Here is a 22,068-nt window from a genome sequence, read left to right as displayed (position 1 = left end):
AATGTGAAAATGCAAATACACTGGTTCCCCCTTATCTCCCCTGTTAGTTACTACCTCTAAGAATTCTAAGATTTGTCAAACATAATTTCCCTTTCATAAATCTCATATTAACTCTGCTCAATCAGATTAGCATTTTCTAAGTGCCCTGTTATCATATCTCTAACAATAGCTTCTAGCATTTTCCATGTTACTGATTAGAGAGACTTCAATGGGGTTGTTTGAGGGTATTAGAGGAACAGGATTTGATGGTACTATTAGGGTACTAGTTGTGCAGGCATTGATGGGAGAGTTAGGGATCAGAGGGAAGGACTTTTGATTGTACAGGCATTGATGGGAGAGTTAGGGACTAGACTCTAGAGGAAAGGACTTTGATGGATAAGGTGCTGGAATGAAGGGCTTTGATGTCAGCATACTAACAGAATGAACTTTCGTGGGTGTTTAGCACACCCTTTTCGATAGCTGGACATATATTCTCTTTGGTATCGGAACTGACATTGAAACGCACAAGTCACGTGGTATTGTACGAATTGAATTGTTTCCATTTTTCTGGATGGATAAGTACAGAAGCTGCTACCTTGGCATTGGAAACAGTAAAGTATGAGGCAGGAGTAACCATTCCGTTTCATCTGGTGAGTTCCCCAGGCAAGCGATCCTTCCATCGTTACCTGGTCTGGCCTCCACCCGATCCCAGGCTCATTCTGGCTGAATCCTGATACTTTTTGACTTACAGGCCAATCAGCTGTAAAAAAAACACCTTACAATTCATGGCAGGCCGTAACCGCAAGAACCGTGGCTCACAGGGGAGGCCCATAAACATGACCTCAAGGGGCATTAAATGAGGGCCATGTCAGTCAAGTCCAAATCCTGACTTCAGATAAAGGTACAGGACGTGGTGCCTGGACGGACACACACACACACACAAGGCAGGCACACTGTGCCAGATGGGAGTGAACTGTTCCCCTTTTGACCTCCCGTGTACCGTGGATGTACTGGAGATGACACTCATACAGACATGGACCTTTGAAGAGAGCATGCAGTGAACAACCAGTTGACTGATTCATCAATAGACACAGTATTAAGGGATGAGAGTTGTCTTACCTAGCTCCTCGAGTTCAGCAGTCATGGATTTGGAGCGGAGAGTCAGTGTGGTACTTGGCGCTCTTTTCGGGGGCGGCGGGGCTGTAATAAAAAGAGACGAGAGGTTGGACTTTCTGCCCAGGACCTTCCGAGCACCCCCGAGGTGCAGGTGCCATTTTTTCTCCACTGCCTGAATCTCGTCGTAATCATGACAGGAGTCACCGCACTGCTGGAGGATCTTGTTCAAACTACGCGTGGAAGAAAACTTCTTCATGCTATCCCCTGCGGAGGGAGTTCGGGCCTAATGGGCTCTGGGGCGCGAAGACCACCGCATAAATTCTCCACTGGGTGCTGCCTGCCTGCTTCCTAAATCATCCTCCAGGATGTGGCAGTGCCAATCTGGCCTCTCAGCTAGACAGCAGTCAAATTAGCTTGAGCCACCCCTTCCTTCACCTCACACACAAAATAATATATATATATTTTTTTTTCTTCTTTTGACGTTTCTCTCCCCCCTCCCCGCCCCTTAAGACATCCAGTTGAGGAGCGTAAAGGAATTCTGTCCGTTGTCACAGTTTCAGGTGTACCGAGATTTTCCAAGGCTTGCATACGAACAATACAGCAATGAAATGTTCAACAGGGAGTACCATGGAAACAAGGCCAGCAGGCAACCCCTTCCTCCTCCACCTCCTCCCACTTTCCCTCCTTGTACAGTCGTGCTTCAGACACCCTTGTAACAAGTAACCAAGTGTGAATTGCAAGTCCTCCGGTCAGGGTAGGGCCATGTCCATTTGCAAATAAGTTCTATTTTTTTTTTCCATTTATACATATAAAGGTAATTGGCTTTTGAGCGAGGTAGCACAGATTAACACGGCAGGAGTGTGAGATGTGGAGCTAGCCTGCGTTAGGATTCAGGTTGCTGCTTGTGAGGGGGAGACACAGAATATCCCTGGAAGCTGGATTTGAGAACGACGCCGTCAGCACCCAGGAGGAAAAAAAACACGAACCGATTCCAGCTCTGAATATTAAATAGTATGTGAACTGCTCCTTTTCAAACAGTCATTGCAGCTTGTCAGCAGCGTTCCTTCTGCGAGGTGAGTAGGCAGGCTGATAGAGCTTCAAATGTGGCACTTTAGGCTTGACGCTGCCAAATGCATGGGCAGCTTTTCAGCACCCCTGACCCTCGCCCCCTCGCCCTTCCTCCCTCTCCCTCTCTCCGGCTGCTACGCCTCCTCCTCTCTCTCTCGGGTGTTCTCTCCCACCTCCTTGTTTACTGTTTGTTCCCTTTCTTTCCTCTTCCTTATTCCTCCCCCCCCCCCCCCCCCCCCACCCTCGCCTTCCTGCACCCTTCAGTCTCTGTGACATCACATTAGCTCCTTTAATTTCAGTGCAACCGTATCTCAGTGAAATGTGAAACCGAGATTAGGCGCAAGGTTAAACTCGTTAAAATTTAACCCAGCTCCCAGCGAATAAACATTGCTGCCGAGTTAGAAATTTAGAACTGAGGGATCATAGAGATAAACACGGTGCTCTAAGTATAGTTTGTTTACATACAAGCCCACATCTACATACGTGTATGCATATATGTATATACCTGTTTACACATGCACAGATATAGATACACAGACGTATACATATTTACAGAAATAGACACATGCAGATACTGTATACACATACACAAAAAACAATACAGCACAGGAACAGGCCTTTCAGCCCTCCAAGCCTGTACCGGTCATGATACCAACCTTGGCCAAAACCCTCAGCACTTCCTTTATATCCATCCTATCTATGTGTTTGTCAAGAAGCCTTTTGTACGCTGTTAATGTGTCTGCTTCCACAACCTCCCCTGGCAACGCATTCACACACACACATATATATATATATAAAATGAATATATATTGAAGTTAACTCATGCATTTCATTATACTGCATGTGTGAGATCACAGTTGTGTAATTTTAACTTTGAGAAATTTCCAGTTGAGCATGTGTCAACAGCTATCAGTTTGGTTTATTTGGCAGCATTCTTCCTTCTGAGTCAGAAACTTAGAGGTTCAAAACCTCCTTCCGGACCTGACCACAATTACGACCAATGCTCCAGTGCAGTATTAAGGTCTGCTGTATTATTTATGGAAAGTGTTTTCCATCAGATGAGACAATACATTTGAGATTGTGTCTGCTGGATGGGGAAGTGTGCAGGGATTTTAATGCTGAACCTGCCCTGGTAGTGTTTGATGCTGCATTACTCCGGGGTCACAAAATCATAGAATCCCTACAGTGCAGAAGGAGGCCATTCAGCCCATCACGTCCGCACGACTCTCCAAAAGAGCACCCTAACTAGGCCCAATCCCCTGCCCTATCCCTGTAACCCAGCAACCTCACCTAACCTTTGGACACTAAGGGGCAAATTTAACATGGCAAATCCATCTAACCTGCACACCTTTAGACTGTGGGAAGAAACCGGAGCAGCCGGAGGAAATCCACGCAGATATGGGGGAAAGTGCAAACTCCACACGGACAGACACCAGAGATCAGAATCGAACCCGGTTCCCTGGAGTTGTGGGACAGCAGTGCTAACCACTGTGCCACCTAAACTGTATTTAACTGTCTTTAGACTGTATTTATGTGCTGTCTTTAAATTGTATTTAACCCATGCTGTACCTGTACTGAGAGTGTCTGATGGGACAGTGTAGAATGAGTTTTGCGCTTCAGGCAACTCATGCTGTCTTGAATCTGGGTGCCTGAAACTCTGTGTTAGATTTTACTACATTTGCAAGTGAGGACATCATCTCATCAGTCTCCTCCATTCAATGCAATGCCCCATCATGTCATAGGGAGTATTCCTTTCCATCCAGTGTAAAGAGGTCAAGTGGAATGGGTGTTACCAGAATCCTGGACTGTTTGCCATCAAGAAATCATCATCATCTAAATTTACGGGATGTGGGGAAATATCATTTTATCTATTTGGTAAGTGTAACAATGCACTTTCAGAGACTTGATAGTGAAAAACAAAGGATTTATTTATGAGGATCTGTGGAGCAGCAGCATGTGTGAGAGATCATCAATTGAAAAGAGTCACTCAGGGAATGAAGCGGGAGCTCAGGAGAAATCTCTTCATTCAGATTGGATCTGAATCCAGGGTTTATAGAATTTACAGTGCAGAAGGAGGCCATTCGGTCCATCGAGTCTGCACCGGCTCTTGGAAAGAGCACCCTACCCAAGGTCAACACCTCCACCCTATCCCCACAACCCGGCAACCCCACCCAACACTAAGGGCAATTTTGGACACTAAGGGCAATTTATCATGGCCAATCCACCTAACCTGCACATCTTTGGACTGTGGGAGGAAACCGGAGCACCCGGAGGAAACCCACGCACACACGGGGAGGATGTGCAGACTCCGCACAGTGACCCAAGCCGGAATCGAACCTGGGACCCTGGAGCTGTGAAGCAATTGTGCTATCCACAATGCTACCGTGCTGCCCTATAGACAGCAAAAAAGTTGGTAGTATTTCTTTTTGGCACAGCTCATCACTTACAGCATCCATTGCAACCACAGAACTTTGCAGCATTGAATGAGGCCCTTGATCTATTATATTTGTGCTGGCTCTTGGCTAAAACAATCCAAAATGAATGACCCTGCCCTGCAGTCCTGTGTCTTTTTGATGTGAGGGATATTTGTCTAATTTTCCCAAACTAACTCTGCCTTAAGCACGGTCTGGAAAACCCTTTTATACTCAAACTACTCTGTCTACCTTGAAAGAAAACAAGAAAGTTGCATGACACCTTTTCAACCGAATGACACTTTATAACCAATGAACTACTTCTAAAGTACAGTTGTTATGCAGCCAATCTGTGAACAGCAAGCCCTGACAAATGACAATGAGATAGACTGCCGGGCTGCCTGCCTTTTAAAAAATTTTTTTTTAGTAAGAACATTTTTAATTATAACAAAGTAAAACCACAACATATAATAAATACAACTCCAAACTTTAAAATTTTTTTATAGTACCCAATTCATTTTTTCCAATTAAGGGGTCATTTAATGTGGCCAATCCACCGACCCTGCACATCTTTGGGTTGTGGGGGCGAAGCCCAGGCAGACATGGGGAGAATGTAGAAACTCAACATGGACAGTGACCCAGAGCCGGGATCGAACCTCGGCGCCGTGAGGCAGCAGTGCTAACCACACAACTCCAAACTTAACCACCCTCCCAACCCCACCCCCCAAAAAGGAAAGAAAACTTAACTAAAGCTCAACTGACGGTGACCAGCTCCTTGAAACAGGAAATGAATGATGCCATCTCGAGTAGAACACATCTACTGATCCCCTCATGGTGTACTTGACCTTCCCCAAGTGTAAAAACTGCATTAGGTCAATCAACCAGGCTGAGGCACCAGGTGGAACAGGAGACCTCTACCCAAGCAGAACTCGCATCTGCGCTGTCAACGAGGCGAAGGTGAGGACAATCGCCTTCATCCTCGCCTGCAGCAAATGTGAGTCTGAGACCCCGAAAATAGCCACCGGCGGTAAAGGCTTCATCCAGCTGAACCCCAAAATCTCTGACATGACGCTGAAGAAGGAGAGACAGAGCTAACAAGTTTAGGACGTGACCAGAACATGTGCGTATGATTCGCTGGCCCCCTAGAACATCGTTGACACCTGTCCGCCACCCCTGAGAAGAAACCATTCATCCGCGCCCAGGGCAAGTGTGCCCTGTGCACCACCTTGAACTGAATTAAGCTGAGCCTCGCACATGAGGAGGTGGAGTTGACCCTGTGAAGAGCCACACTCCACAACCCCCCCCCCATCAAAAGCTCGGTTCATCTTCCCCTCCCATTTCCTCTTCACTTCATCCAACGGAGCCTGCCCCATTGCCAAAATTCTGCCATAAATGTTTGAAATCTTCCCCTCCCCCACCTCTGTCAGTGAAAGTACCCGATCCAAAAGAGAGGGTGAAGGTGCCAGGGGAACGGAAGGAATCACGTTGCGCAACAAGTCACGGGTTGGAAAAAAACTAAATACGTTAGTCTTCTTGAGTTGGAATTTATCCCACAACTCCTCAAAATCGACAAACCTCCCCTCTATAAACATGTCCCCAAACCTCTGCAGTCCATCCCTCCCCCCATGACCCAAACGTCGAGTCTAAGCCCGCCGGCACAAAGAGATGATTACTGCAGATTGGGGCTAACATCGACATGGAGTCCAGCTTAAAATGCTGCCTGAACTGCCTCAAAATCCTCAGAGTGGCCACGACTACCGAACTCAAAGTGCTGGGGATAACAGAAGCGGAGCAGTAGCCAAGGCCATCAAACTAGTTCCTCTACAAGCGCTGGTCTCCATCCGCCCCATATGGAATCAGGATCGTTAAGCTACCCCCTGCACTTTTCAATGTTCACAGCCCAATAATAAAGTAACAAATTAGGCAATGCTAGACTGCCTCTCTCTCTGCAGAAATGTCCTGTGAATTTGTGGGGTCTTGTCCCCCCCTAATAAAAGAAGATATAATTTTATTAGGCTTCACAAAGAAAGACTTGGAGAAGAGAAATGGGGAGACACTGATACAAAATAGAAACCTCGGGAGGACATTAGTTTTTACCATCCGAACCCTGCCTGCCAAGTTAAGGGGGAGGTTATCCCACTTCGTCAAGTCAGATTTGACCCCATTCACCAGACTAGTTAAATTTAGTTTATCGAGCGAGGCCCAGTCGTTGGCCACCCAGATTCCCAGATGACGAAAGTCTTTGCCAAGCGAAAAGGCAACATCCCCAGATCAGCTCCCCTCCCTGGGGAATTCACTGGAAAGTATTTGGTTTTGTCCAGATTCAACTTACAGCCCGAGAAGGAGCCTAAACGCGAAGTAGCTTCACTATCCTGTCCACATTGGAGAGTAGATCCGTTATATACAGAAGCAGATCATCTGCATACAAGGACACCATATGCTCCCTCCCTTCCCTTTCTATCTCGCTCCACCCCGTAGATGACCTCCATTGCTAAGGCAAATAAAAGTGGGAACAATGGGCAACCCTGCCTCATACCTCTTGCTGTCGGGGGCCTGTACAGAAGATGGATCCAAGATATAGGCCCAAAAACAAACCTCCAAGAATCTCAAATCGGTACCTCCATGCTAGCCTATCAAACGCTTTTTCAACGTCCACTGAAATAATCACCTCTGGATCAGGCACTTGAGTGGGGGGGGCAGGACAATATTGAGTAGTCGATGTATGTTGCTGACAGCTGTCTTTCCTTGACAAAAGCAGCCTTTTCCTCCAAAATCATCCCTGGAAACCAGGCCCCCAAACACATTGCCAGCACTTTTGCCAATGGCTTAGGGTGGCTGTTCAGTGACGACAAGGGACAGTACAACACTCTATCCGATTCTTATCCTTCTTCAATATCACAAAATTGATGCCTGCACCATTTAGACTGAGAATACTGCGCCCCGGGACATAGAATCATTAAACACGTCTAACAACAATAGGGTGAACTGACCCACAAATTTCTTATAGGGCGCGATCTAACTAAAAACAAAGTCTGTTCTAGTCGGCATTAGCGGGGTCAAGCGCAGGGAATGACTCCGTTATCTATCGGCATTCTGTTTTTATTTAGTGCCCCAGCGGGGGACGCCTCCCCCCCCCCCCCCCCCCCCCCCCCCCGCACCCGCCGAGGCCACTCTAAGCATCATTTCCTGCACTGAGGAGCTCCGACCCCCCCAACGCCCCAACACACCTGTTGGGGGGGGTCCTCGGTCCCCCTCCCCCGCACTTCACCACATAACAGCAGGGCAACCCCGGGCCCGATCCATGGCATGGGCAACATGCCAGCCTAGCACCTTGGCACTGCCAGCCTTGTCCCTTGGCAGTGCCCCAGCCAACCTGGCAATGCCACCAGAGCACCCGGGAACCTGGGTGGCACTGTCATTTGCGGGGACCAGTACTGAACGACGCCTGGCTGGGATCTCGTCAGCGAGGCCGGTAGATGCCAGGCAACTGTTCGATCCAGCGCACGCATGGCTCAGTGGGTTGTTCAACTCACTTAGCCGTGCACGACTGGGTCCCACCCATTGTGGGCAGGATCCAGATAGCGACGTCTCGCGAGATCTTGTCAGATTTCGTGAGGCATAATGGCCATCGGGAATCCTGGGGGAGGCCATCTTGTGCCCCTGTTCCGGCAGGACACGGTGGGTAGATCATGTTCATAGAATTCAATAGGGAACCCGTCTAGGCCCAGAGTTTTACTCAACTGCATTAAACCCATACATTTCAATGATCTCCTCCAGGCTCAACAGGGACTCCAACTCCTAGCCTCCCATTCCACCACTGGGATAGACAACCCATCTAAAAATTGCACCATGGGTAACCCCTCCCCTGGGATTCTGAATTATGTAGGTTTCGGTAAAAGGCCTTAAAAGTAGCATTGGCCTTCGCTGGACGGACAGCAACCCGACACTCAAGCCCCTCACCTCCAGGGAGGCAGTCTGCCTACTCAGCTGGTGCGCTAAAAGGCCTTCTCCCCATATTCATAAAATGCCCCCTCGAGTGCTGTGGTAGCTAGCCCGTTGAGAGCAGCTGAAATTACATCTGCAACTTCTTCCTTCTTTCCAACAACTCCGGTGTCAGTGCAGGCGAGCACTGGTGGTCCACCTCAAGGAAGGAGTCAACCAACCTTTGCCTCTCCACCCTTCCAGCCTTATCCTTATGCGCTTTGTAGTAGATTATCTCCCCTCTAATGACCGCGTTCAGGGCTTCCCACAACTGTAGCCACCTGGGTTGGCCACTTCCCCACACAAAATGGAAGAACGCAAAGGTTGCAGGGAAAACTGGACAATTATAAAGAGACAAGCAGTTTGCAGAAGTTCATGTGTATTCTGGCTGCAAAGAAAGCAGACAGCACCAAAACTAGCAGTTTGCATATTAATGAAGCGATCCCCGGGAACAATGGATACAACGATTAGCTACAATTGGGACATTCTAAGGCAGGTCAGACTTCCCGGCGCCAACGGGGTCTGAAACAAAAGGAAACAAACCAGTTTGGAAGAACCGTCCCGCGATCGAGGGACAGCCACAGTATTGGGGGATTCATACCAACCGATTGGGATGAGACCCAATCGATTGAAAGTACGCTTGGGGTCTGCCCAAAAGGGCGCGAAGCCCCTGGGACCTATAAAAGACAGGTCCCAATTTTAGTTCGCTCTCTTAGCCGGCCCTCCCAGCAGAACACCTTTGCAGCAGCTCGCTAAGAACATGACCGTGAGAAGGAGAGGCCTGGCCAACAGCTACACTGACAAGTAAGTGTCCAACCAACGTACGCTACGAGAATAGACACCCCTGACCCCTTAGCCCGCACCAACTGGGAAGCCTGCAGTCTCAGGACAGAACAAGAAGCCATTGTTCCCTGATCCAGTGGGTTCCCTTATTGAAGATAAGTATTGGCTCATAGTGGTAGGAATAGTTTAGTCCGCTAGTATTAGTTGCATGAGTATCAATTTACTGTGTAAATAATAAATGTGTTTGATTGAATCTTACTAATTGGTGTATTGAGTCATTGATCTGAACTTGAACTTGAACCTCGTGGCGGTATCATAAGGATACCTGGCGACTCCAGAGCTAAGGAATAAAACAGAGCCAATTGAGTGTAAAGCACACTCACCAGAACGAGCAACACAACGTGGAAGGTGAGATAGTCTCACTCCAGTTGAACTCAATGTACTCCCAATGGTGTAGGATACCTCTCACAGAATCCTTTATCCGCCAGCAATGCCGTATTCAATCTCCCCAGGGGGGTGCTGGGAGGGGTCCGGCCCCAACATAAAATCTACAAAGTGTGCAGAATTATCCAAAATAAATATTGCTGAGTATCCCGTCCCATTCACCCCAGGAAGGAGAGACCTACCCACCACAAAAAAGTCAATCTGAGAGCAGACATGATGGACATGAGAGAAAAAAGAACTTGGATGTAAGAATCAGCAGTGGTCTGCCTTCCCCATCTGTTCCATCAAAGCTAATAAGGCCTTTGCCACACCCGATGGAATCAAAGACTAGGGTCTCGCCCTATCCAAGTGAGAGTCCAATACACAATTAAAGTCCCCCTCCGAGAATTAACTGGTGCAAGTCCAGATTGTGAATAGAAGCCAGCAACTTGTTGATAAAAGTGTATGGTCCCAATTTGGGGCATACAAATGAACTAAGACCGCCAAAGTACACGCCAATGACCCATGGGGCTGGTTTAGCTCACTGGGCTAAATAGCTGGCTTTTAAAGCAGACCAAGCAGGCCCGCTTCACGGTTCGATTCCCGTACCAGCCTCCCCGGACAGGTGCCGGAATGTGGCGACTAGGGGCTTTTCACAGTAACTTCATTGAAGCCTACTCGTGACAATAAGCGATTTTGATTTCATTTTCATATTTTAACCCCCCAAAAGGATACGCTTTAGATAACCAAAACACCAACTCCCGGGCCCTACCATCCCTGCCCCACCCAGCCCTTCTGTAGTCTTGTCTGGTCCTTGATCTGCCAATGGGTCTTCTTCAAAAAACACCACATCAGTATTCAAATTTTTCAGGTGCACAAACATACTGGGCCCTTTCACTGGTCCGTTCAACCCCCTTACATTCCAAGTGACCAGCCAGACAGGGGCTGGTCCAGAGTCAATAATTTCCACCATGTGGGGTAACCCAGCAACTACCCACAGAGTGCCAACACAGGATGGCTGCCAAACCCCCCCCACCAGAATGGAAGAAAGAAAAAGTTGCAGTCACCATCACAGAAGAACTAACCCTTCCCCCCAAGCCCAAAGCCCACCAACACCACACCCAAATAAACAAGCAAACGGCAACAACAAGACAAACAAAGACCCCACCCTCCCACCGTCCACCTCACCCCCAACCCCAAACAAAATAAAAACAAAATCCTAAACTCATCATTAAAACTGTTCTAATGTAATGAGCTGCAGTTACCCCCACCACTGCACTCCGGGGAGCTAACTCTACAGCTAGCAGGCAGCCCCCGCTCAGAGTAAAAGCAGAACGAATAACCATAACACAAACCAGTCCCCCCCACCCATTCCCAACTTTAATTGTCAAAGAAAAAAGAACATTACCCATCCCATCAACCAATCAGACAAAATACAAATACAAGCTCCAAATTAGCCCAGAGTAAACCCCAGCAAATCTCAAAAATCACAGGCCCTGACCTCATACAGAGACATCACATTCAATCCAATTAACAATTAGCTCGTCCCCAGTCCATGCTTCTTCACAAATGCATCCGCCTCCTCCAGCGCATCAAAATAACAGTCTTTACGCTGTAAGTTACTCAAAGGCATGCAGGGTACACCACACCTAATCAAACACCGTTTTGTACAATGCAGCCGTGGCCTTGTTGAAAGCTGCATGCCTCTTCGTCTGTTCCACTGTGAGATCCTGGTAATGCCTAATGGCATGGCCCTCCCATTAATAGTTCCCTTGGTCCTTCACCCACCGCAGGATACGTTCCTTCTTCTGGTAGCTATGGAACCGCACAATGATTTGCCATGCTGTGGGCTTGATCCAGCTCAGGTGAGGACGTCACTCCACCCTCCCCACATCCACGTTCCCAAACATCTGTGACATACATTCCGTAGGATTCGGGCCCTCCAGACTCTCCTGCAGCCCCATGATTCTCAGATTCTGCCTGCTAGAGCGATTCCCTCTATCGTCCACCTTGGCTCTGAGTGCCTTATTATCCCTGGCCACCCTTGCCAACTCCACTTCCAGGGAGGCGATCTGGCCACTCTGCCTTGAGAGACACCTTTACCATCTGGCCTGTTTTTGCCAAGGCTGAAAAAAACGGGAGCCAGGGCCCCTTCCATTGCTCCTTCTAGCTTCTCAGAGACAGCCACCCATAACTTCCACCAAGGTGCCTGTAGGCACCACAGCCAACAGCAGAGTGGCCAAAGTCGCAGCAGGAGCCTCCGCCATTTTCTCAGACGATGAGGCTCGAGACGACGATTCTTTGCATGTCTGCTGCCTGGTCTTGTACCTTTTGGGCATTCTTTTTATGTGGGAACACTATCCCACCGAACTAATAAAGTTCCAGCTCAACCCACCCCAAAAAAACGTTCAAAAAGGGCCAAAAACCAAGTATTCTGGCGGGAGCCACCACGTGTGCGACTGCTCTCCACTTGTCGTACGAGAAGTCCACTGCAATGGCGTCAGATTGTCTGTCTTAATTATATTAATTGAGGGGATAAAAATAGATCAGAATATCAGGAAGAGCTGCCTTGCTCCTCCTTGAATAGTGCCATGGGATCTTTAACATCAACCTGAGAGAGGACATGGAGCTTAATAATTAGTTGAAAGGGAGGCACTTTGGTAGTGCATCACTCCTTCAATCCTGTATCATAGAATCATAGAATTTACAGTGCAGAAGGAGGCCATTCGGCCCATCGAGTCTGCACCGGCCTTGGAAAGAGCATCCTATCTAAGCCCATACCTCCACCCTATCCCCACAACCCAGTATCCCCATCTGACCTTTTTGGACACTAAGGGCAATTTAGCATGGCCAATCCACCTAACCTGCACATCTCTGGACTGTGAGAGGAAACCGGAGCACCCGGAAGAAACCCACACAGACACGGGGAGAACATGCAGACTCCACACAGACAGTGACCCAAATTGGGATTCGAACCTGGGTCCCTGGAGCTGTGAAGCAACTGTGCCGTGTACTGAAGTGTCAGCCCAGATTATGTACTCAAGTCTTTGAATTAGGGGTTGGACCCGTAACAGTGACTGAGAGGTGAGAGCGCTACCAATTGAGTAGGACTGAGGTTTCTCTGTAGAATTTTAAAACGATGATTCCTTGTCAAAAACCCTCCAACCAGAGGAAATAGTCTTTCCCTACTCAGCTGATTATAACCTTTTATCATTTGAAAACAAAAACGCTCACTGGGCTAATCGCTGGCTTTGAAGGCAATCCAAGGCCAGCTGGCAGCACGGTTCGATTCCCGTACCAGCCTCCCCGAACAGGCGGCGGAATGTGGCGACTAGGGACTTTTCACAGTAACTTCATTTGAAGCCTACTTGTGACAATAAGCGATTTTTATTTCATTTCATTCAATGTAAATCAAGGGGTGGAGGATTTGGCTCTATAGTCAATGACTGATCTCTTCCACCAGAGGATCTCCCATGCATTATGACAAAAAGTGGATTTTCAAGTGTGTTACTGCACTGGAAACATAAGGGCTGTTGGAAAGCCAGTCTGACATTACTTAGTGATTGATTCTTAATAGATTTTTACGCAGCAAGTGGTTAAAACGTGGTACTTACTACAGTAAGGAATAGCTGATGCAAACAGCATTGATGCATTTAAGGGGAAGTTAGATATGTAGGGGGAAGTACAAAGTTACATAGAAAATACAGCTGACAACATGCCAATGAGCCCAACTCGTCCATGCCAGCATTAATACTCCATTTGAGCTTCCTCCCATTCTTTCTCATCTACTGTTATTAACAAAACTGTCAGTTCGCTCTCCCTTAGGTGTTTATCTAATTTCCCTTTCAATGCATCTATGCCATTATATCAATTTCTTCCTCTTGGAGCAAGTTCCACATTTTCAACAGGGGTTTCTTTTTAATTCTCCATTTGATTCCTAGAGTTTTTACGTGTTAATGGGATCTGGGTGTTGGCGGCAAGACCAGTATTCATTGTCCATCCCTAATGCCTTTGAGAAGGTGAAAATGAGTGGTGCCCTCTTGGATCTCTGCATTCCATGTGATGTAGATACACCCATAATCATCGATGTTCTAAAGGTCCAGCAGTGAGGTGTTGTAATGATGTCTACTGACACAGATGACAGGTCTAGTCCTATATATTCTCCCGTAAGCAGTTTACCAGCATGTGAAGCAATTGTTGGACGACACCAACTCAGATATGGTGGCAAAAAATAGCGCAGATTACAGTTAATCAGAGTGCCAGACATGGATTTCCGCCATGGCAGAGAGGCCCTCCGTCGTGGGGAAAATCCTGGAAATAGTTCCCATCTTCATGGGGGTGGAACTGGAGTCGAGCTATGGTTCGCACATGTGCAGCTGGCCATTTAAATCACCAGCTGCCTCCATTGAAGTGGGGTTTTTGAAGAACAGGAGTGTGGAATCTGGAGTTTGCAGAATACAACAGGTAAAAGGAGGTCTGAACGTAGTGTATGTTTTTGGATAACCAGGGAGAGGTAAGGTGACTCTTTGGATAGGGACCAGTGTCAATTTTCGGAGAGGAAAGGCACCCTTTAGGAAAGGTAAGGCGTCAGTTAAAAGTAAACATGATTATGTATTTCCCATGTCAAAATAATTGGAATTGTCAAAGAGCTGTCCAGATGGAAAGGAAAGGTTAAGGAGCTGTCCAGCTGTCAAAGTGTCCAGGGAACCCTGTCAACCCTGTCAAAGTTTGCCAGGAACTGTCAAAGCTGTCAGGGAACTGTCCAAAGATTGTTTTTATTAATTGAAAGGATATGGGCTGTGTTGGTTGGGCCAGCATTAATTGCCCACTCATAATCACCCTTGAGAAGGTGGTGGTGAGTTGCTTTCTTGAACCTCTGGAGACCATGTGATGTAGGTACACCCACAATGCTGTTGGGAAGGGAGATCCAGGATTTTGACCCAGCAACAGTGAGGGAATGGTGATATATAACAAGTCAGGATATTAAGTGGCTTAGAGGGGATCTTCCAGGTGGTGGTGATCCCATGAAACTGGTGCCCTTGTCCTTCTAGATGGTAGTGGTTGTGGGTGTGGAAGGTGCTTCTAAGGAGCCTTGGCGAGTTCCTGCAGTGCATCATCGAGATGGTACACACTACTGCTGTGCATCGAGTGATGATGGAGTCAATGTTTGTGGAAGGGATGCCAATCAAGTGGATTGCTTTGTCTTGGATGATGTTGGGCTTCTTGAGTGTTGTTGGAGCTGCACTCATCCAGGCAATAGGTCAGATTATTCTATCATAATCGTGACTTGTGCCTTTCAGATTGTGGGCAGGCTTTGGGGAGACAGGAGATGAGTTACTGGCCACAGGATTCCTAGCTTCTGACCTGCTCTTGTAGCCACATTATTCATATGCTAGTCAAGTTTAGTTTCTAATCAGTGGTATTCCACCAGACATTGATGCTGCAGGATTTAATGATGGTAATGCCATTGAATGTCAAGGGCAATGGTTAGCTTTTCTCCTGTTGGAGGTGGCAATTACCTGGCACGTGTGTGGTGTAAATGTTGCTGGTCACTTGTCAGCCCAAGCTAGGTCTTGTAACATTTGGACATGGACTGATTCAGTATCTGAGGAGTCATGAATGGTGATGAACATAGTGCAATCATGAGCGAACATCCCAACTTCTGAGCTTATGATGGAATGAAGGTCATTGATGAAGCAGCTGAAGTTGTTTGAGCCTAGGATGTTCCCAAGGAACTCCTGCAGTGCATCTTGTAGCTGGTACATACTGCTGCTACTGTGCTCCATAGAGCACATACCTCCGCAACACTCTGTTAACTCAATTACAATTATACAGCTCTTCTTTGAAGCTTTCTCCTGCTGGTTGATGCCCTGTAAGTGCAAAGTTGAGAAAAAAATATTTTAATTGAGATCTTCTATTTCACTGAGGAAGCTTTAGGCTAATTCACATCTAGTGATCTGCTTTGAAAACTCTGCTCACATTTTGACTGCTGTGAAAAATTCCACCACAGTAGCTGAGACAATCCATAACATTAAGAAACAACAGCATTCAGCACAACTGGTCTATGCAGGTCTTTATGGTCCACACAAGCCTCCACTCACTCAATTTCATCTATTCCCATCAATAAGCTTCTATTCTTTTCTCCTTCCAGTATTTACCAAGCTTCCCCTTAAATGCTCACTCTGGGAATTGCCTTTCTCTCCTTGGATTAGTGTTGCAGAATGTTTCGCATCCACCTGACGGGCAATTGAGACCTCGGTTTAACATCTGATTCGAAAGACTACCTCTGACAGTGCGGCATACCCATCAGACACAGAAGTGAAATTGCTACCCAGTGCGCCAAGGCTGAGGAACTGAGCCAACAATGTTTAAAATGTTTGAGAAGGTAAATAATGATAAATGATTTCTGCAAAATCATCAAATTAGTAACAGAGGCAGATTCTGGGTAAGTGCTGGAAATATAAAGGGAGAGGGAAGGAAATAAATGTTTCACATATGGAATGGATTATGGTATGCCTTTGTGTATGTGTAATATATTTGGTAAGCACAAGATTGGGTCAACTATGATACCCCTCATGTCTCAGGTCGTCAACGCTCTCTGAGTTAATGTGAAGAATAGTTCCTTCAATGCATAAGTACTGGCATATGGACAACAGAAGAAGGCACCGCGGTTCCAGGGTTGATGTTGACCGTATCCTGCTTCCTCTTCTCCCACACTCTTGTTTCCACACAGGTCTTTCTCACCACAGCCGTCATTACCTCTGCCAGTGGAGGGGTGAAAAGGTAATGTTTTGCCCATTTGTCAATTTGTTTGTCTACAACAATATATCTCAATACATCAGATTCGTTTTTTGGCGAAGATGTGGATCAGAATCTGGATCCTGGATTTTTTCAAGTATCCAGCAACTTGGGAGGTGGGGTGAATTGACTTTATTTTAGAATGCTGTGGGTTGTTTTATTTTGAAATTTGTTGTTTTCCAAAGTTGTCTCAGCTACTGTGGCGGAATTGTCACAACGGTCAAAGTGTGAGCAGGGTTTTCAGAGCAGATCACTGCATATGGATTGGCCTGAAGCATCCTCAGTGAGAAAGAAGCTCTTAATTAAGATATTTTAAAAATCAACTTTGCAATTACAGACATCAACCAGCAGGGGGAAAACTTCAAAGAGGAACTATATAATTGTAATTGAGTTTTAATTGAGTGTTGTGGAGGTATGTGCTCTACAGAGCGTGCTCTTCTTTTGTTTAGATCAGTTATTAAAAAGTGAAATGAGTGACTGGATACCAGTGATGTGGGAGCTGTTTATTGAATACTACAGCACCAACCACTTTTTATACAGAGTATAAATATTTTAGAGATTTAACAGGGTTATTTCTCATTTATGAAAGGAAAACACGAAAGAAGAAAACCTTAAGATACTTAAAGTAATGTTTTTCTGTTTTGCACTCTGAAATTTATTGCAGAATTAAGCATTTTTAAAATTTAAAAAGGTACGTATTAAAATTTTATGGCTGTCTGCACTTTCTGTTGATATTTTCCATTATATTGATTCCTATATTTCACATTTAAAATGGGAACTGCAAATGTAAATAGCATAATGTAATTCCACAACACTGCCTGTGGAGACACTGTAGCGCCACCATTAGTGGCAGATTGTAATTACAGTGCAATAAGTTTACATAGACAATTCCCAATAGCAATGTGGGCGTTGGAATCTACATAATATAAAGATAGAATATTTGACTTGAATGCGGGAACTCAATTACCTTTGCATGCCCTAGTCTAATTGTTTCCTGTTCTCTATCCTGGCTTCCTCAAAGGACTACTTTAGAGCTGAACTCCCTCTCTTCAATACCAGAGGCAATCAACTAGTTTTTACTATGACATGTCCTGATGCTACTTTGGCCCAGTTGGCAGCATTCTCACCATGGGGGTTCGAAGGTTATGAATTGAATTCCTACTGTAGAACTTCAGCATATAAACCAAATCTGCAGGTCGGCAATGACTTCAGTGCTGTTGACCCCAGGGTGAGATAGTAAACCCAATACATAAAAGGTTATTCTGGTGCATAATAATGAACTACCCTAGAAGTAACAGGCAGTTCAACTGGAAGATTGGTCAATGTGCCAAAAATAAAGTAAGCAATTATTTGACTAGTTATGGAATCTCACACAAGTCACAGGAACATTGAAACAGGAGAAAGCCATTCTGTCTTTAGAGCTAGTTCTACCATTAAATTAGATCATGATATATATACATGTCTTAGAGAGGGTGCAACAAAGGTTTATTAGATTGCTTTCTGGGATGAGGTGATTGTCCAATGAGATGACGTTGAGTAATGGGTCTACATTCTCTGGAGTTTGGAAGAATTAGAGGTGATCTGATTGAAATGTACAGAAATCTGAAGAGGGCTTGATAGCCCTGAAGAGGGTAGATGATGTGATGTTGTTTCTCCTGGCCCGACAGTCTTAATCTAGAAACCATAGTCTCAGGAAAATGGATTGGCCATTTAGGACTGAGATGAGGAGAAGTTTCTTCATCCATAGGGTATGAATCTTTGGAATTTTCTACCCCAGAGGATTGTTGATGGTTAGACGCTAAGTATATTCAAACTGATGAAAGGACACCAGGGGAATTAAAGGATATGGGGCAAGTGGATTTGAGGTGGAAGTTCAACCCATGATATTATAGAATGTTGGAGATGGCTCAAGGGCTATATGGCTACTTCTGTTCCTATTCCTTATGTTTGCTCGATGTCTAAACTCCATTTAAGCTGTCATTGCATCATGTCCATCAATAAAATTACCTAACAAAAACTTACCAATCTCAGGATTCAAAATTTCAACCTCAGTATCCACAGTCTTTGGTAGTAGGGGTGCGGGGGAGTCGTGGTTGAGTTCAAGATCTTGAACACTTTTTGTGCGGAAAAAATGCTTCCTTATTTTACTCTTGAGTGGCCTGGTTTTAAGTAACTGTATTAAGTGAAGTGTGTTGAGAGGTGTGCTATATATGGAAGTTTATTAATATTAATAGAAACTTTTAAAATCAACTAAGAAGTTGATGGGTGATAGTTGAGAGCAAATTCATATTCACTGTGGATCTCACTGAGTTGATTTCCAGAGGTTGCTGAGAATAACTGATTAACATTTAATTTGAGACAAAACAAGAGGCTGGTGGTGGCAGATTTCAGGGAAAATAGACAGACTTGTGAAATGGGCAGGCAAAAGGCAGATGACATTTAATGGAGAGGAGCATGAAGTGATTGTTTTTGGAAAAAAGACTGAGAAGAGGCAGGCTAAATTAAATGGTACAATCTTAAGGCAGCTTGTTTTCCTTCATCGGCCGGGGCATTGAATACAAGAGTTGGCAGGTCATGTTACAGTTGCATAAAACTTCAGTTAGGCCCCAGTTGGAATTCTGCGTTCAGTTCTGGTCGCCGCACTACCGGAAGAACATGGATTCTTTGGAGAGAGTGCAAATAAGGTTTACCAGGATGTTGCCTGGTCTGGAAGGTGTTAGCTATGATGGAAGGTTGAATAAATTCAGATTTTTTTCGTGGGAAAGATAGAGGTTGAGGGGAGACCTGATTGAGGTCTACAAAATGACAAGAGGTTTGGACAGGGTGAATAGTCAGATGCTTTTTCCCAAGGTCGAAGACTCAATTACAGGGGGGCACAGGTTCAAGGTGCGAGGAGGAAAGTTTTGGCGGGATGTGCGGGGAAAGTTTTTCACGCAGAGGCTGGTGGATGCCTGGAATGCAATCAGTGGAGGTGGTGGAGGCAGGCACGATAGCAATGTTTAAGATGTATCTTGATAGACACATGAACGGGCGGGGAATGGAGGGATTCAGATCGTTTGGGCAATAAGTAGTAGGTCTAAATAAGGAATCTGGATCAGCGCAGGCTTGGTGGGCTGAAGGGCCTGTTCCTGTGCTGTAATGTTCTTTGTTCTTTGTTCTAAAGCTGGTGCAGGAACAGAGGGACCAGGATATTCAGATACACAAATCTTCCATTGTAGCAGGAAATAGGTTGAAAAGGCTTTCAAATAACCATATGGGGTAAGAAAGTAGTGGCATAGAGTGAAATGAGCAAGGAGGCTGCGGTAAACCTTTATAATTCACTGCTAAGGTCATTTCTGGAGGATTGTGTCGAATTAAAAAGGATGTAAAGACCTGAGACAGAGTTTAGAAGAAATTTACTAGAATGGTACCATTGGCCAGGGACTTCAGTTATGTGAAGGTATTGGAAAAGCTGGGATTCTGCTTTAAGCAGAGTGGGTTAAAGGAAGATTTAATAACTCCCAATGGGTCAGAATGGAGGAGAGTTTGGTTAGGGGGTCAGGATTGAAGGCGCTAGTGACAGCGCCGCTCTCGACGGCCCCGGGGAGATACTCAGGGGAGTCCGATAGTAATAGCTTTGTTGAGAATTTGGAGGCAGTTTCAACAGCACTTCAGGTTGGGGGCAGGGTCAAGGGAAATGCCGATTCGGGGGAATCATAGATTTGAGCCAGCAAAGTGAGATGGAAATTTTCGGAGATGGGAGGAGAAAGGAATTAGGACACTAAAAGATTTGTTTCTTGGGGTCGTTTTGCGGGATTGAAGGAGCTGGGAATGAAGCATGGGCTAGAGCAGGGGGAAATAGTTAGATACATGCAGGTTCGAGACTTTGCAGAAAGGAGATACAGTGCTTCCCAGTAGAGCCGGCTTCCACATTGCTGGAGGAGGTGCTGACGACTGGAGAAGGGGGTACTATCGGCAGTTTACCATAGAATTTACAGTGCAGAAGGAGGCCATTCAGCCCGTCGAGTCTGCACCGGCTCTTGGAAAGAGCACCCTACCCAAGGTTTACGGGGCTGTTTTGGAGGAGGAGAAGCCTCCGCTAGAAGGGATCAAGGCAAAGTGGGAGGAAGAGTTGGGAGAGGATATGGAGGAAGGGTTCTGGTGTGAGGTGCTCCGGAGGGTGAACGCCTCCACCTCGTGTGAGAGGTTGGGGCTGATACAGCTGAAGGTGGTATATAGAGCACACCTCACAAGGGCGAGGATGAGCAGGTTCTTTGAGGGGGCAGAAGATGCTTGTGAATGTTGCGGGGGTGGGGGGGGGGGGGGGGGGAAGTAAACCCCATTCATATGTTTTGGTCCTGTCCAAAGCTGGAGGATTACTGGAAGGAGGTTTTAGGGTAATCTCTAAAGTGGTGCACGTGAAACTGGACCCGGGCCCTCGGGAGGCCATATTTGGGGTGTTGGACCAGCCAGGGTTGGAAACGGGCGTGAGGCAGATGTTATAGCCTTCGCCTCGTTGATCGCCCGAAGGCGGATCCTGTTGGGATGGAGAGCAGCCTCTCCACCCTGTGCCCTGGCGTGGCGGGGGGACCTCCTGGAATTCTTGACGCTTAAAAAGGTCAAATTTGAACTGAGGGGAAGGATGGAGGGGTTCTGTAATTCATGGGCGTTATTCATTATGCACTTTCGTGAATTGGATCACATCGAACATTAGGGGGGTGCAGCTGGGAGGGTTGGGGGGAGGGGGCCTGTATGTGTTAATGGTGACTATGGGCGATTCTGGATTCCTTTTTGTTATTTGTTTATGTGAACATGCGGGCTAATGTCTGGGGTTTGATGGGAGGATGGGATCGTTGTTATTGATGCGGGGATTGACATTGCATTTGTTGCTGATTATTGTTTATTGTTGGGTGTAAATTTAGGAGAAAATGTGAAAAAGGAGAATAAGAAAAAAATTTTTAATTGAAAGATTTAATAGATGCAATCAATTATGAGAGCTTTTGGTAGTATAATCGGGGAGAAATTGGGCGCGATTTAACAGAAAAATTCTTAGTGTTATTTTGGGCACGATTGGCAGGGTGTTTCACGGCGGCCCCGCTGGCAAGATCACGGCCCATATTCAACGGCACTTAGTGCCAAAAATGAACCCTCACGAGTGCCTCGCCATTACCGGCTGTCTTGCCGTCTGATTCGCCAGAACTGTGGCTCAAAGTCTCGCCGCTAACAAGGAGGAGCTGCTTTTAAACGCTCCCTCACCACTCACTCCCAGTCAACACACAAGCATGGCAGCGCGCAGACCTGCTCCTAGCTTTGGTGCTGGCGACCTGGGCAGGTTTCTCGACGCTGTGAATGAGGGACGGGGCATCCTGTTCCCCTGAGGGGGTTGGAGGACCAGCAGCAGGGCCACCAAAACCACCTGGGAGGTAGCGGCAGTGGCTGTCAGTGTGGGCAGCATGACCAGGAGGACCAGCATCCAATGTCAGAAGAAGGCCACCAACTTCCACCGAGCTGCAAGGGTGAGTTACCACCT

The 22,068-nt window shown here is 46.4% G+C and overlaps 1 protein-coding gene across 1 annotated transcript in view; it reads right to left on the bottom strand.

Annotated features, from left to right (window-relative positions):
* shank3a (SH3 and multiple ankyrin repeat domains 3a) overlaps positions 1-22,068 on the bottom strand; it is a 1,085,379-nt gene that overhangs the window by 102,117 nt on the left and 961,194 nt on the right. The window contains exon 20 of the mRNA XM_038811689.1: positions 1,099-1,179. Coding sequence (XP_038667617.1) covers positions 1,099-1,179 — 81 coding nt within the window. The remainder of the gene's footprint in view (positions 1-1,098; positions 1,180-22,068) is intronic.

This window comes from Scyliorhinus canicula, chromosome 11 (assembly GCF_902713615.1).
Source record: "Scyliorhinus canicula chromosome 11, sScyCan1.1, whole genome shotgun sequence".
NCBI classification, from domain to species: Eukaryota; Metazoa; Chordata; class Chondrichthyes; order Carcharhiniformes; family Scyliorhinidae; genus Scyliorhinus; species Scyliorhinus canicula.
This window is presented reverse-complemented; position numbering and strand designations above follow the sequence as displayed.